The following is a 13,714-nucleotide window of genomic DNA, read 5'->3' as shown; positions in this document are numbered from 1 at the left end:
GCACGAAGGATTGCAACAAAGGTGCTTGCCCCTTTGTGCACCCCTTCTTGTGTGCCTGAAGTGCAAACCTAAAGTAATTATACCTTTACTTACTGACCCCCAGGGGCGGATTGGCCTATCGGGGGATCGGGCATCCCCCGGTGGGCCGATCACTCCAGTCGCGTGGTCTGCCGTGTGCGGCCGTGACAGAGCCGCACTCGGCAGACCACGTGACGTGTCCTGGGCCGGCCTGGGCGGCGAATACCCATGCCGGTCCGACATCGTGAGTCCGCCGCTGCTGACCTCTGGCTGTCTCTACTACCATAAGCTCCATCCATTGAACCCAGTGTAAGAGAAACATCTGTAAGCAACACAGCTGTAATCTCACATTTTTGGATTGATTAGACATTGATTTAAATTTAACAGAATCAGTAAACTGTCCAACCTGTTTGTCCCAGCATCTCATCTCCTGAGATTAAAGAGTAATATACACCCTTGGGAAATCACATCCCACTGCCTGTGCCAAGAAGGACTGCCTTCAAACCCCAAAGAAAGAACCCACTCCTTGGGAACTGGAGAAAAGGGAAAAATGATTGTGGAGATAGCCCCAGCAAATAAATTCTTTTGTGGCCTTTAGGTAACAGCCAAACCTCGGACAAATGATTACATTTGCATCTTGCTATTTAATGCCTTTCAGGTATTTAAATATCAGTATCATATCCCCTCTCTTGTCTGTCTTCTAGGATATACTTATTGAGGTCCTTCAGTCTCATATGGCTTTTTTGCCTTTCCTTGGACTGTATCCAGCCTCTCTCTCTCTCTCTATTGAGATATGGCCTCCAGAACTTTACACAGTACTCTAGAATTAGATAAAGCCTCGCCAATGGCCTGTAAAAAGGTATTCGGTTTTTTTTCCTGCTGGTTATGCCTTTCTATGTGCATCTCACTGTTCCTCTGGCTGCCATCTTTCACTATCATGAGATTATTAGACACAATCATTCTAAGGTCTCTTTCCTGGTCGGTGCACATAAACTCTTCAACACCTATCGCAAACCTCTTCCATTGGTTTTTGCACTCCCAGTGCACGACTGCACTTTTTGGCACTGAATTTTAACTGCCAAGTTTTTGATCACTTCTCATCCACAAAAAGGCAAATTCTTCCTTCTAACTCCTTTGCATTATTGCTCACAAAGATTTCTCTGGTCTTACTATTCTGTCTTTTTTACATGTTTTTAGATTATATTACATTTATAAACCCAGAGGTCTGGAAGAGAGGTACCAAATCTGTCTGGGAAGGGAGAAGGGTGGCCGGGTTGGAGGACCAGGGAGTGATGGGGGCAAGAACTTTGCTGCCAGAACAATTTTGTTGCCTTGTATCTAAATCCAGGCCCGAAGAGAGGTAGATGAGGATCCTGGGAAGGGGCAATAGAGAGGAGAGATGGAGAAGAACATATGGGAAAGGCGGGGAAATAGAGAAAGAGGAATTCATGGGTAAGGGAAATGAAGACTCTGACAGGGAAGGAGGAGGGAAAATTAGAGGCATTTGAGGAGGAGATGAAAAGGAACTTTTGGGGAGATTGAAAGGAAATGTAATGGAGGAGATGGAGATCAATTTAAGAGGGATTTGATTTTGGAGATGGAGATGAATTTAAGGGGGACTGGATTTTGGAGATGGAGATGAATTTAAGGGGGACTGGTTATTGGAGATGGAGATGAATGTAAGGGGGACTGGATTTTGGAGATGGAGATGAATTTAAGAGGGACTGGATACTGGAGATGGAGAGGTACCTGAGGGAGTAGAGGGGGAGAAGATTCTGAGGAGGTAGGGAAATGGGAGAAGATGAAGAAGAGCCTGACTCAAACCAAGCTGTATGTATGCTAGAGCAAGGCCAGGCTGCTAGTCCAGCTTCTCAATAATTCACATAATGCAGTAATAGATTGGATATGTGTGGCGGAGTTGTATGCAAGAGAGTGTCTGGGGCTATGACTGCACCTGTGTAGGGAGAGATGTACGGTAAGTGAGTGTGTGTAGTTGAGATGTGTGTTTGGGTAGGTTTCTGTTGGGGTGAGTAATGTGTGGCAGGCTTTATACATAAGTGAAGTTGTGGGGTGTGGGGGATTTTTGTGCGTATTGCTGTGCCTATGTAGGTGGAGGCTGTGGTTGGGGCAAGTGTATGTAGGGGTGGGTAAATTGAGGAGCTGCATCATTTATTTTCCTTGTCTGTGTTGTGAATTGTAGGTGGGTGTGAGAGGGATTGTGTTTGTGTGGGTGCATATGAGAGGTGAATATGGAGGTGTAGGTATATATATGGAGATTGGGCAGTGGGGGTGTGTACTTTGGAAGTGCCTTTTTGTTCCATTATTTGCCAAGTGAGGGGGGAGGGGGTGTAGCCTAGTGGTCAGAGCAGCAGGCTGTGAGCCAGGGTTCAAATCCTGCTGAGGCACTTGACCCTCTAGTGCCTCAGTTATTATTATTATTATTATTATTATTATTATTAATAAAATTTGATATACTGCTTGTAAAGCATGTTAACCAAGTGGGGATACATTAAAAACAAAAGAGGATAAAAAAGATAAAACAGACAAGGGGAATATAGGTATAAACTTAGGGCCCTATTTAATAAGCATTTTTCCCACAAAATGGGAAAAAAAATTAGTAACTAGGCCTCTTAGATTGTAAGTCCTCTGGGGATAGGGAAATACCTACAGTACTGTAGTGGGCAGGAAAATTGGTGATTCTTTTGTCATAGAATGGAGGAGTAGCCTAGTGGTTAGAGCAGTGGGCTACAAACCAGGAGACCAGCGTTCAAGTCCTGTTGTGGCTCCTTGTGATCTTGGGCAAGTCACTTTACCCTCCATTGTCTCAGGTACAAGCTTAGGGCCTCATTTTCCAGACGGATCACACGCGATACCAAAATGGGGGGCGGAGTCGGCCCCGGAAGAGGAGGAGTCGGGGCGTCGCTGCGGATGACGAAAAGGTAAGGCCCTTTTCGCGTCCGAGTTCGCGCCCAATAGCTACACCTATGGTGGCGCTATTGGGTGCGAAACCGGCAGCGATCACACCGTGACGGTGCGATCACTGCCGGCTAGCGCAGGCCCGCCCCCTGTTTCGGCCCCCCGCCCCTCATTACCTAAAGTATCGCAGGCCTGCGATACTTTAGAAAATGAGGCCCTTAGATTGTAAGCCCTCTGGGGATAGGGAAATACCTACAGTACCTGAATGTAATCCACTTTGAAGCACTGTGAAAAGTGGAATATAAATAAATAAGATTACCCAACACACTTATTTATAAGTATAGATGTTTAATTTATAAATCTGAGAATTAGCAATAAAATCATACAAGATTAGAGTTTGCATTAAAGAATATATACATTATATATATTATATATATAAATATATATTGAGATTTAATCTCTCCCCCCCCCCCCAAATAATCCTGCCCTTATTTCTAATTGTACCGCATCCAGGTTTATTTTGTTCATTACTTCTCCTGTTCGTTACCCATTTTCATAATGTCACAGTGTTCTATTGTTATAACATTTTATAATGTTACATTATTCTATGTTACTTTGTTTCATGTACGCCATCCTTCTGTTATTTGTAAACCGATATGATGTTCCCCGAACGTCGGTATAAAAAAAACCACTTCGAATAAATAAATAACTAAATAAATAAATACACAAAAATACTTTCCCTCACAGTTCCCAATGTGATATATCTTTGGAAAAAATGGGAACACAGCACGCTGGGAAACCAGCAACATCTCATCAGGCACTTCATTAACCACTGTTAATGTCCAAAGCTACTCTTCTGAGCTGTTCTTTCTCTGATTTCAAACAGCTTGTCTCATGTTGCTCTTTTTAATTCTTCTGACCTTTGCTCTACTTTCTTCTCTGGGCTACTCCCATGTGTTCTTGAGCCCCAACTGTCTGTTCTTATCACATCAGCAAGCAGTTAGGTGTGGCCAAGGGGCTACCATCCTGTTTTCCTCTGATATCTGCACATTTAGCCTCCTGAATAACTGCTCTTTAATATATCTGATCATGACTTGTTTGTTACAAGCAGGCTAAGAAAAATAGCATATTTATTCTCAGAACTCATAGGCCTTATATCAAACAATTACACTAATAATATCAGTGACTTCTCTGTTTCATTACTTTCTATCATGGTACAATATTCTTCTGCAAGCTAACTCTTTAAAATAATTTCCCAAGTACCTAAATGTAATCTGCTTTGAAGTGTCACAAAAGGCAGAACAAAATGAGTTGCTTATTTTCCTTGTCTCTTTCTCTCTCTGCTTGTGTAGCTGTGCGCCAAAGTGCTGGAAGGGTGGGGTGGGGTGTGTTGGAATGGAGTGCTGGTCAATGATCTAAAGGTTTCCTATAGAAAGCAGTGGAAGTTCAATTCTCTGAAAATATTGATCTGATGTTTCTGGTGTTTGAACTCGTCCGAGATATTCACAGTTTCCTCCTTCATGCCACATTTGATGAATTTCCAACCTTTTTTTTTTTTTTTTTTTATTGTGCCTAGAGACAGACAGATATTGATCTCTTTTACATAATTCTTTCCAACATTCCCTATGTTGTAAAGTGCAGAAAAGTGTTTGTGTTATAAAGCAAAATGAATGGCTGAATAAATAATGCACGTTAACATTTTGAGTGCCAGATCTGATCCTTATTCAGTTTGCTACTTATATGCCGTTGGGTACCTTAGTATCATCTGAATGGACACGCTTGTTTTCTAGGCTTGTTCTTTCAATGTTTGTGGTGAGTATGAGAGCCTTGGAAAATGCTCTCCCCCAATAGCATTGCCTTGCTGTTGTTTGTGGGGGACAGGGAGAGGAAAGAGGGTTCCCAGACCAGACCACTGCATCAATGATCTTAAGACTGGGATAGTAAAATGGGACTACCCAAGAAGGTAAGCCATTTGAAATGAAAGAGAGTAATTTTATAATTGTCCATGAAGTCCAAGCATCAGTGGTGAAGCCAGAACTGATTTTTTGGGTGGCCACAAGGCGTGGGTGGGCTGTAGGCGTGCAGGTCTGAGACCTACTAGTTGTATTCTTATTGATAAATAATATCATATATTGCACCCTACAATGGCTTTCTATGCAGTTTGCAACAGCCATTATGCATCATGTGTGAAATTTTAAATCATTTTACCTCAATTATTTCAAGCACTTACCAGAATTAAAAATTCCTTATTAATCTGTATGAATTTATTATACATTTATTGCAGTTTATAAATGCACAAGTATATTATGTAAAAAGCAAAGAAAACAAACAGATCCAATCAATCATGTAATAAAACAAAAATTAATGTATTCTTTTATGAATCCTTTTTTCAGAAAGCCAGAAATCATCATAACTACCATAAAATATCATTAAACATCTGAAGGGTATTATTGATGCATGGGAATCAAACCTTTCCAGTGGAAAGAAAGGTGAGGAACTGGGAGGGGGTCATACTGTGAAGCTGCAAGGGGTGTAGACTCAGGGACAGCATCAGAAAATGCTTCTTCACCGAAAGGGCGGTGGATGCCTGGAATGCCCTCCCGCAGGAGGATGGAAAAGAACAAAAACGGGGCAACCTGTGTTAACTGAGGTAACCTGCACAGAGTGGCAGCAACTGGTAACTGCATATCCCAGCTGCCAGCCTTAGCATGTGAGCACCTGCAGGATATCCCTCCTTATCCAGGGCAGTTTTTGTCCTCTTCCCGCTAGGTACTCCATCCTCCTGGGCAGAAGATCCCCTGTACGGTGCACACTCAGCGATTCTCCCACGTCTAGGCCCAAATAATTCAAACAGCCGCCATCAACACCAGCGTGGCTGTTGCCTCAACGTCTGGACGGCACCCTGCCACCGCCGAACCCTCAGCGCGGACCCGAGACGAGGGCAGCCTGACAAGACCCAGTTATTTATCTATTTATTTACAGCAATTTCTTACCCGCCCAATTAGGGGACATCCCTTGCGTGAGCACCGGCATCTCCGCCAGGACTTCCAGTACATTTGGTATATATATATATATATATATATTTTTATTTTTTTTTGTCGTTTCTCCTTATTTGTTTTTGATTGTAAGGGAGGTGTGCCAGGGGCCCCAGCCCTAGTGAGCTGGGGTAAAATACACCACACAGATCCTTTTCAGAGCGGCACAGGGAAATACAGTGTGGGGGGGGGTGGAAAGTGACACTGCTTTCTGCCAGTCCAGGAGCTGGGGTTAACTATCTCCCAGTCCTGCCAGCACAGGGGAAACTCCAGATCCCAGCAGGAGAAGGTAGGAGCGCTGGCCTCGCCTCGCCTCTGGGAGTTTGATCTCTTCCACGTGGGGGCTTCCCTAGCTCTGCGTGCAAAAGTGCAGGGCTCGACCAAACCGGTCCCGGGGCGGGGCGCAGCCCCTCCCCCTCCGCAGCTGTGCCGGTCCATTAACTCCGAGGAGAGTTAGAGCCAGGCAGCATGGAGCCGGCGCCGCCTCTGCTCTTCCTCCTCCTCCTTCTGCTGGGTTGCAGGGCCGCTGGGGCTCTTCCAGGTAAAGGACTCTCCCGGCCGGCGGAGCTGCAGGAGGGAAAAAACCAAAAACCATGGCATGGAAGGCTGTGCCCGGCAGGGAGCTTTGAGGCCGGGGTAATAGGGGCGACCCATGGGGCAGGGGTTTGGGTTTTTGTTTGACTGCAGGAAAGCGAGCCGGGATGGCTGCTGGAGAAACCTTTGGTCCGAGTGCGAGTTTGGCTGCTGCTTGGAAGAGGGCACTGCCGGGGCACAACCAGGGGTGAGGAGGAGGAAGATAGATCCCCTCCCCCCCTCTTCTTTGTATCTCTGGGCTGAGGACTGGCCCCGGGGGCTGCCTGTTATCTTTTTGTGGGGGGTTTTCCCCCCTTTGTTAGAGGGCTCCTGTGCTGGCAGACCCAGCCAGCCAACGTTGTGGCTGCAGCCGGGAAGGGTTTCTTTCTGACTTGGCAAATACCGGCCCAATTTAAAGGGCTACTACCACTTGCGTTGGGGCTCGGAAAACGGATTTAAATATGTCTGGAAGCAGAATCATTTGCACATTAAAGTCGTGGCATCTGTAGCTTTTCCAGGTGACCTGCAGACCCACAAGTTAAAGAAACGTGCAGGGAAGTAACCCCACCCTGCCACATCGGGCAGAAGTAAAACGCGCTTTTAAGTGATTATCAGGCTGGTACAGGAAGAATCAGGGCAGCGCTCCCCACACGCGCGATTTAAATGCAGGGTCGCACTAATGAGGAGGCGTTGGGGACGAGAGCACGACCCTAGCGCCTCCTGACAGGCAACGCTCAGCCTTACCGGCATCGGTTTCCAGACCCGCCTGCAGCCAGGGGCTAGGAACATGGACACCGGTAAAACGGAGCCTCTGCTGACTGAGGGGGGTAGATTTATAATTTTTAGTTCCTCTGACTTGGTATTGCGCTGTACTGTATCGGCACGTCTGTGACTTACTGGTGCTGCTGATTTCAACACAGCACCATTTGCCTTGGATCTGCAGCCCTAGGTCTATCTATCTATCTATCTATCTATCTATCTATCTATCTATCTATCTATATATATATACACATTCACTCCAGTTGGCCTCTGACCGTTCCCTGCTGTGTGGGGGAGGGTTATCTCAGTGACATCTGTAAGGAGGCAGTGCACAGTAAAAATGACTTGAAGGTGGGCTTTCCATAGGGCCTGGCAAGTTCCAGAAATGCCCTCATGTGCGTGGCACAGAAATAATGTAATTTGAAAAATGTCTATTCTTCTGTGCTATCGTTGCCTCTCTTGGGCAGTGATGTAACCTGAGCGTTGCCCTATTAATACTCTGGGGACTCCTTGTCTCTAACCATAGGTCCTGTTTCCCTTAGCTACTTTAACACCCAAGGCCAGATTTGGAAATGCAAATTCCCAGTTTACATAGGGGATTACCACCTCATGCTGACAGCTGCCCCTGTGATTTCATGGAGTTTTGGAGGGTGGTGCAGGTGCCCTGTTCTCTAAATTAAACCCAACTTAAAATGGATGAGGGCTCACCAGTAACTGGATCTACCCTGTCCACTTTATCTAACTCATCCATAGAGGGCATCCCCCTGGGAAATAGTTTACCCTCAGATATATCGGTGTAAAACCAGATATATTTACCTGTGTGTTTGGGTGTTTTTCTTTTTTGTCATGAGAACAGTAAGATTGAATCCTTCATACAGAGATTCTTCTCCAAGAGCTCCAGTAACAACTTCTCAACAAAATAAACTGGTTCACTTCCTTCGCACCCCTCTGGAGTCCCCCCTGATCCTTCCATGATTGCACCAGTGACTCTTATTCATGTCTTCCACCTCTCTCTGAAGCTCTTATTCATGTCTTCCATCTCTCTCTGAAGCCTTGCAAAACAGTTCTACTTTTGCTTTGAAATCTGTTAAGCTCCTCCATCACTGCAGACGTTTGCTCCAAACCCTCCAGCCCTTCTTGGAACGACTGCATTTTAACAAGACATCGCTGCCACTTCAAATTTCATCTCCTTGGCATCCTCTCTGTTTTCCAGCATTAAGTCACTAAGGCCTTGCAGCCCCTTCATGCTGGTCAGTGATGGGGGAGACTTGCATGCGGAGCCGGTGCAAGGGTATTTGGCACCCTAGGTGAACCTTCGGTCATGCACCCCTCCCCCCCCCCAGGGACAGTTCCAGCACAGCGCTCCCTCCTGTGGTGGTAGTGGCTCCGGCACGGCGCTCCCTTCTTTGCCAGTATTGACTCTTCCCCCTCTGGGTCTCAAGCTGATGGGATTTTTGGTGCTTTAGGCGACTGCATAGTTTGCCTAATGGAAGCACCGGCCCTGCTTACAGGTTCAAGGGAAGGATTGGAAGTGATTGAAGAATAATCCCAGGGGGTGCCAGAGTGCAAGCAACTGAATGGGGACAGGCAAGGCCGAACGCTCCTGAGAAATCTCTGCAGAAAATGGGCCCTAACGCAATTGCACCTTAACCTGCAGGTTCTAAACTTGTTGGAGGACAATGAAAACCAAGAAACAAGAGGCTGGGGGGGGGGAGGACGTGGTGTGATGAGATTAAAGCCAGAGCCAAACTCCACGTCTAAGATGGAGCAGGGGAAAGAAGCAGGGTATTTCTTCCTTCATCAACAAGCTGGCATAGTCTTGTATTCGGAAGGAAAGTGGAAAAGCAGATGTAGGGGGCTGGACAGAGGAGGAAATTAAAAAAAAAAAAAATAGGCGAAGCAGTAGGGGCCAAAGGCACGGGGGTGGATTAGTGAGTTGAAGTTGCATTGATTCTTGAGACAAAAAAACACACTTAAAAAGAGGGGAGATGAACATGGGAGTGAATGGAGTCTGCAACCCTCTGTCACAAAACGTAGATGAGGAGAGCCATGGCTGGGGACACATGGGCGAAATAGTTGATGAGTAAAAGGCAAACAGTGGAGGAGGAGATGGTGTTGTAAGCCGAAACAAGGAAGTCAGCAGCAGTGAGGAAGGCCAAGCAAGAAAGGAGGAAATTCAGGGAGGAGAAGTCCATAAGGTCGATTACTGCAAACCTGCAAAAGGAGGAAGTCTGGGATGGAAAAATACAAATTGCTGAAAGATGGTGACAGGGGTGCAAGGTCATGCACCAACAACTTTGGCAGTCACCTTGTGGCATAGGGCCTCCTCACCCTGCTCCCCGCAAAAAAAGGTTCTGGGGCCGGGAACCACCCTCACCCCACTCCTCTTCCATGGGGAGGGGGAGAAGAGATGTCCACTCGCCTTCTGCGCGTCCGACATCTCTTACCAATGGCACCAGTTGGCCGTGAGACCATCAAAATGGTGCTGGTCTTGGGGCCGGCTGGTGCCATTTTGTTGTACAGCTGTATATAGGGCCCAGGAATAAAACGGTGCCAGTCAACCTTGAGACCGGTGCCATTTTGCCATCTGAGCTTGAGGAAGTTGGTGGTGCCATGAATGGTGATGAATACAGGAGAAGATTGTATTCTACATGAGTGCAAGGGGTGACCGGGGGAACCCTTTGTAAAACAAAACTTGTTAAACTAAGCCAATCAGCTTCGTTGAGGAAGTAAGGAACAAGCAGAAAAGAATATCATTTACTTGAAGTTTACAAAATCTTTTCATCCAGTGACACATTGGAGGCTGATTTATACAACCAGGGCAATTGGGAGATAATGTATTTGCTAATTTATTATTTATTTTTTTTTAAAGTTGTTGAAAGGTCAATTCCAGAAAGCAAAAAATGTCAGGTGTAAGTCATGGGACAGCCCGGGATTCAGGTCTTAGTTTTTAAACAGTGTATTTTATTTGCCAGTGTTGGAGGCGGGTATATAGTGTAAGGTTTTAGTCTGTGTTCCTAGCACAAAACTTGGTGGGGAAGGAAATCCAACGAAAGCTGTTCTGACTGCAGAAGTTGCTGGATACTCTGGGAACGTGCGCAGATGAGGTGTAATGTGAATAGAAATGCCTAGGACAAAGCGCATTCTGTATGCAGGTGGATCCGTGGTCACCAGAACCAATGCAGAGGAGGATCTGGGCGATGCATAGTCGCTAGCAGGCTGCGGCTTGCCGGCGTGGGTGTGTTCTGCCTTCTGCTCTCAGCAAAGTCTCTTACTTTGCCACAAGTAGAATTGGCCATCCGCAGTGGCAGGAAATCCCAGGGAACCCTTTGGCCTACTTCTGAGGTCACCACATTTGTGTCTGTGTGCGTCCCGAAGACCTTGTGACAGGAGTGGGTGGGCGGGCAGGTGCAGAGGAGTCTGGAGGTGTTTTGTTTTTTTTGTTTGTTTTGGATTCGTGCATACATGCGGACCACAGACACACGTGTCCCTTAACTCTAGAACTGTTTGTTTTCCAAATCAACCTTATCACAAAAATACAAGTAGCACTGAATTAACTGAGAGCCAAGAACATGACACCCCCCTCCCCCCCAGATCCTGAGTCAGCCTCTTCTTTCTCATCTCTCATGCCCCCGACCACCACTTTGAGGACTGCCCTAAAAGCAACTGACTGGCAATTCAGGTGCCAGAGGGCCAGGAGAGGATGAGGGGGGCCCACTAATCGTTCCCTCAGCTCCCCCTTAGTGTCTGACCATAATAAAACAATAGGCACAGACATTCATTGCACACAGTAACATAGAAGATAGTGGCAAACTTGCACCAATCGGCTCTCGCTGTCTGCCTGGGTATTTCCATCTACACTGCTCCAGCTAAGAAGGTCTCCCAGCTGTTGGACTTGCAGGCTTGACTGCCTGTAGGATATCTCTTCATATGCAAGTCAGTTGTTCTCCATCTTTATTCCTCTCATTCATGGTTAATGAGCATAAAAAGGCTTCCATACGTAAACCAGTTACCAGGATTATCCCTTATGTCTTTTTATACAGTCTTTCAATCCTGTTTTTCTTTTTTTTTTTGGGGGGTGGGGAAATAGCAGTTCCTCCTTTCTGCTCCAGCTCATTTGGAACCAGAGTTGACATCTGACGCTAAGGGCCTTCATTCACATCTACCTGATTGCCTCCCTCTCCCCCATTCTGATAGACCCTTCTCCTTCCGCTGTTCCTAGTCCGATCATTGTAGCAATGGAGCCATTTGCCGGAACCCTGTTGTTGTGAGCGGCTCTAAACCTGGCTGCCAGTCATCGCCCTTAACGATGACTGCGACTCCCTCTCCCCTGGTGGCTATGGAGTGCTGCCTCTGCAGCACCCCCAGCCGGCCGGGGTGTGGAAGACCCAACTCGGGTATTGCAACGGGGCCCCTCTGCTACTACAACAGAGGCAGCGGGACAGCCCTCGACCCTGTTTTGCACGATGCCTGCTTTAAAGTCTGTTTCGGTACTGGTTTCAGCCAACTCTGTGCCAGACAGCTACCGACCTCTCCGTAAAGAACTCTTTTTTTTTTTTTTCCTCCGAGTCTTCCTTCTTGAATTTTTCTTTCTGAATGCTTCGATCATATCTTCCCTCTTCCAGCTTTCCTCCAGTGAGGGATGATCACCTTTGCTCACTGCTGTAAGGGTTCTCATCTTGTTTGCTGCAGAAGTAAATTTTCCCTGGCAGAGGTGGTGCTGCTGCTTTAAAATAGCAGAGAGCAGTACATTATTTTACCGTGCCACGTTTTTATGCCGTGATTAAAGTATAGAAGGCAGTGTCTCTCTGTCACACGCACGTCCTGGGGAGGAGGAGCCATGGAAGGCTTGACCTGGGAGGAGAGGCTCTCATCTGGGCACACCTCGCACACTTACCCATGTGAAGTGTGTTTCTCGTGTTCTGCATCACGTCCCAGGTCCAACTGCCTTCCGTTTTAGACCCTCCTGTGCTACTACTCGTACTATCTTCCACCCCAGCCAGAAGAGGGTCAGTTTGTGATTATTACCACTCAGGAGGGGTATAAGCCTCTGATCACTGTGGGTGCAACGCAGGCAGAGGAAGCCATTTTTTTTTTATTACTTAGAATGGACTTTTCATATCTGTGTCCTGAGGAGAGTCCTATCTCTTGAGCCCCACCCCTTCAGAGGTAAAAGGCTCTGTATCCCCTTGACCACTCTTGGCCATTCACTGCTAGTGATGACAGGTTCTGTATCCTTGCGTCTTCCCCCCCGAGCCATCCAGTCCTAGATGTGAAAAGCTCTGTATCACTGTGTCTGTTCCTTGAGCTACTCATTCCTAGAGGTGACAGCTTATGTATCCCTGTGTCCATCTCCTGAGCCACAAGATTCATAGCTGGTGCACTAGAGCATTTGATACCCTGGACTTTTAATAGGGTGTCGAGGACTATCTTCAGGTTTTTGTCTCTTGTGTAAATCCTGCAATGTTTAGATCCTCCAGGCATGTTTGTCCTGGACCATGAGCACAGTGGTGGATCTACATCTGTGTTTGTTTATTTCCAACTTTTATATACCATACACTCAGCAAAAGCTGGCCAGAACGGTGCACGACGGTCTACACAGCAAACATCAGTTCATCGGAGAACTCACAATGCAGGAAAGCTGCACTTCTTCTAACACTCTGACCCCCCCCCTTGTGAAATACATTCACATTTCCATGGCAAATTCTTCATTCAGAGAAACAAAGGCAAAAACCAAAGCATTTCTATTCTGTGTTTTGCAGGTCACTTTTGGCACCTGACAGATCTTCACTTGGACCCCAATTACACCGTCTCTACTGACCCTCTACAAGTGTGCCCCTCTGCCGGCTCCCAGCCAGTGCTAAATGCGGGGATGTGGGGGCATTACCTCTGCGACGCCCCCTGGATTCTCATTAATTCTTCTGTGCATGCCATGAGGAATATCCTGCCAGACCCAGACTTTATCCTTTGGACTGGGTAAGAAACTCCTCGCTGTGGTTAAAGCAGAAAAAAAAAGATACAGTAGTTCATAATCGAGCTAAGAGCAGCAAGATTCTCATTTTATAGTCAAAGTAGTCAGAGAAAGGCAGAGGGTCCCAGCCATTCCTGTTCTCAGCAGCTAAAGGTGACAGGACACTCAATTGAAGGGAAGCAAACATTTTATCAACAGTGTACACAGCTAGCGATAAGAAGTCATTTTCTGGCTTTAGAAACTGGAATTGCGTGTGTTGGACCTTGCCCAGTGAGAAGGGAAGGGTAGCGGACTTTCACCCAAGCCACTGCCCTCTGATTCTCTGTGAATGCTGGAGCAGCAGAACCCACTTTCAGCAGAACACAGTCACACACACAAGATGCTCAGCACTGTCATGGGAATGTGCGATGCGTGATGATCTCATGGAGGGGGGGGGGGGGGG

The 13,714-nt window shown here is 46.7% G+C and overlaps 1 protein-coding gene across 3 annotated transcripts in view; it reads left to right on the top strand.

Moving 5' to 3' along the window:
• Positions 1-6,360: 6,360 nt before the first annotated feature.
• The window catches only part of SMPDL3B (sphingomyelin phosphodiesterase acid like 3B), a 38,433-nt gene continuing 31,079 nt past the window's right edge, over positions 6,361-13,714 (top strand). Inside the window, exons 1-2 of one of the 3 annotated variants that reach the window (XM_029619179.1) lie at positions 6,361-6,510; positions 13,064-13,277. In XM_029619179.1, coding sequence (XP_029475039.1) covers positions 6,438-6,510; positions 13,064-13,277 — 287 coding nt within the window. In that variant the 5' untranslated portion in view covers positions 6,361-6,437. Of the gene's footprint in view, positions 6,511-6,584; positions 6,606-7,261; positions 7,340-13,063; positions 13,278-13,714 lie in introns of those variants that run through there. The other 2 variants (XM_029619181.1, XM_029619180.1) reach the window with 2 other exon arrangements.

The sequence above is a fragment of the Rhinatrema bivittatum genome, chromosome 11, assembly GCF_901001135.1.
Source record: "Rhinatrema bivittatum chromosome 11, aRhiBiv1.1, whole genome shotgun sequence".
In the NCBI taxonomy this organism is placed as follows: domain Eukaryota; kingdom Metazoa; phylum Chordata; class Amphibia; order Gymnophiona; family Rhinatrematidae; genus Rhinatrema; species Rhinatrema bivittatum.
The sequence above is the reverse complement of the archived record's forward strand: the minus strand, read 5'-3'. Positions and strand labels throughout refer to the sequence as shown.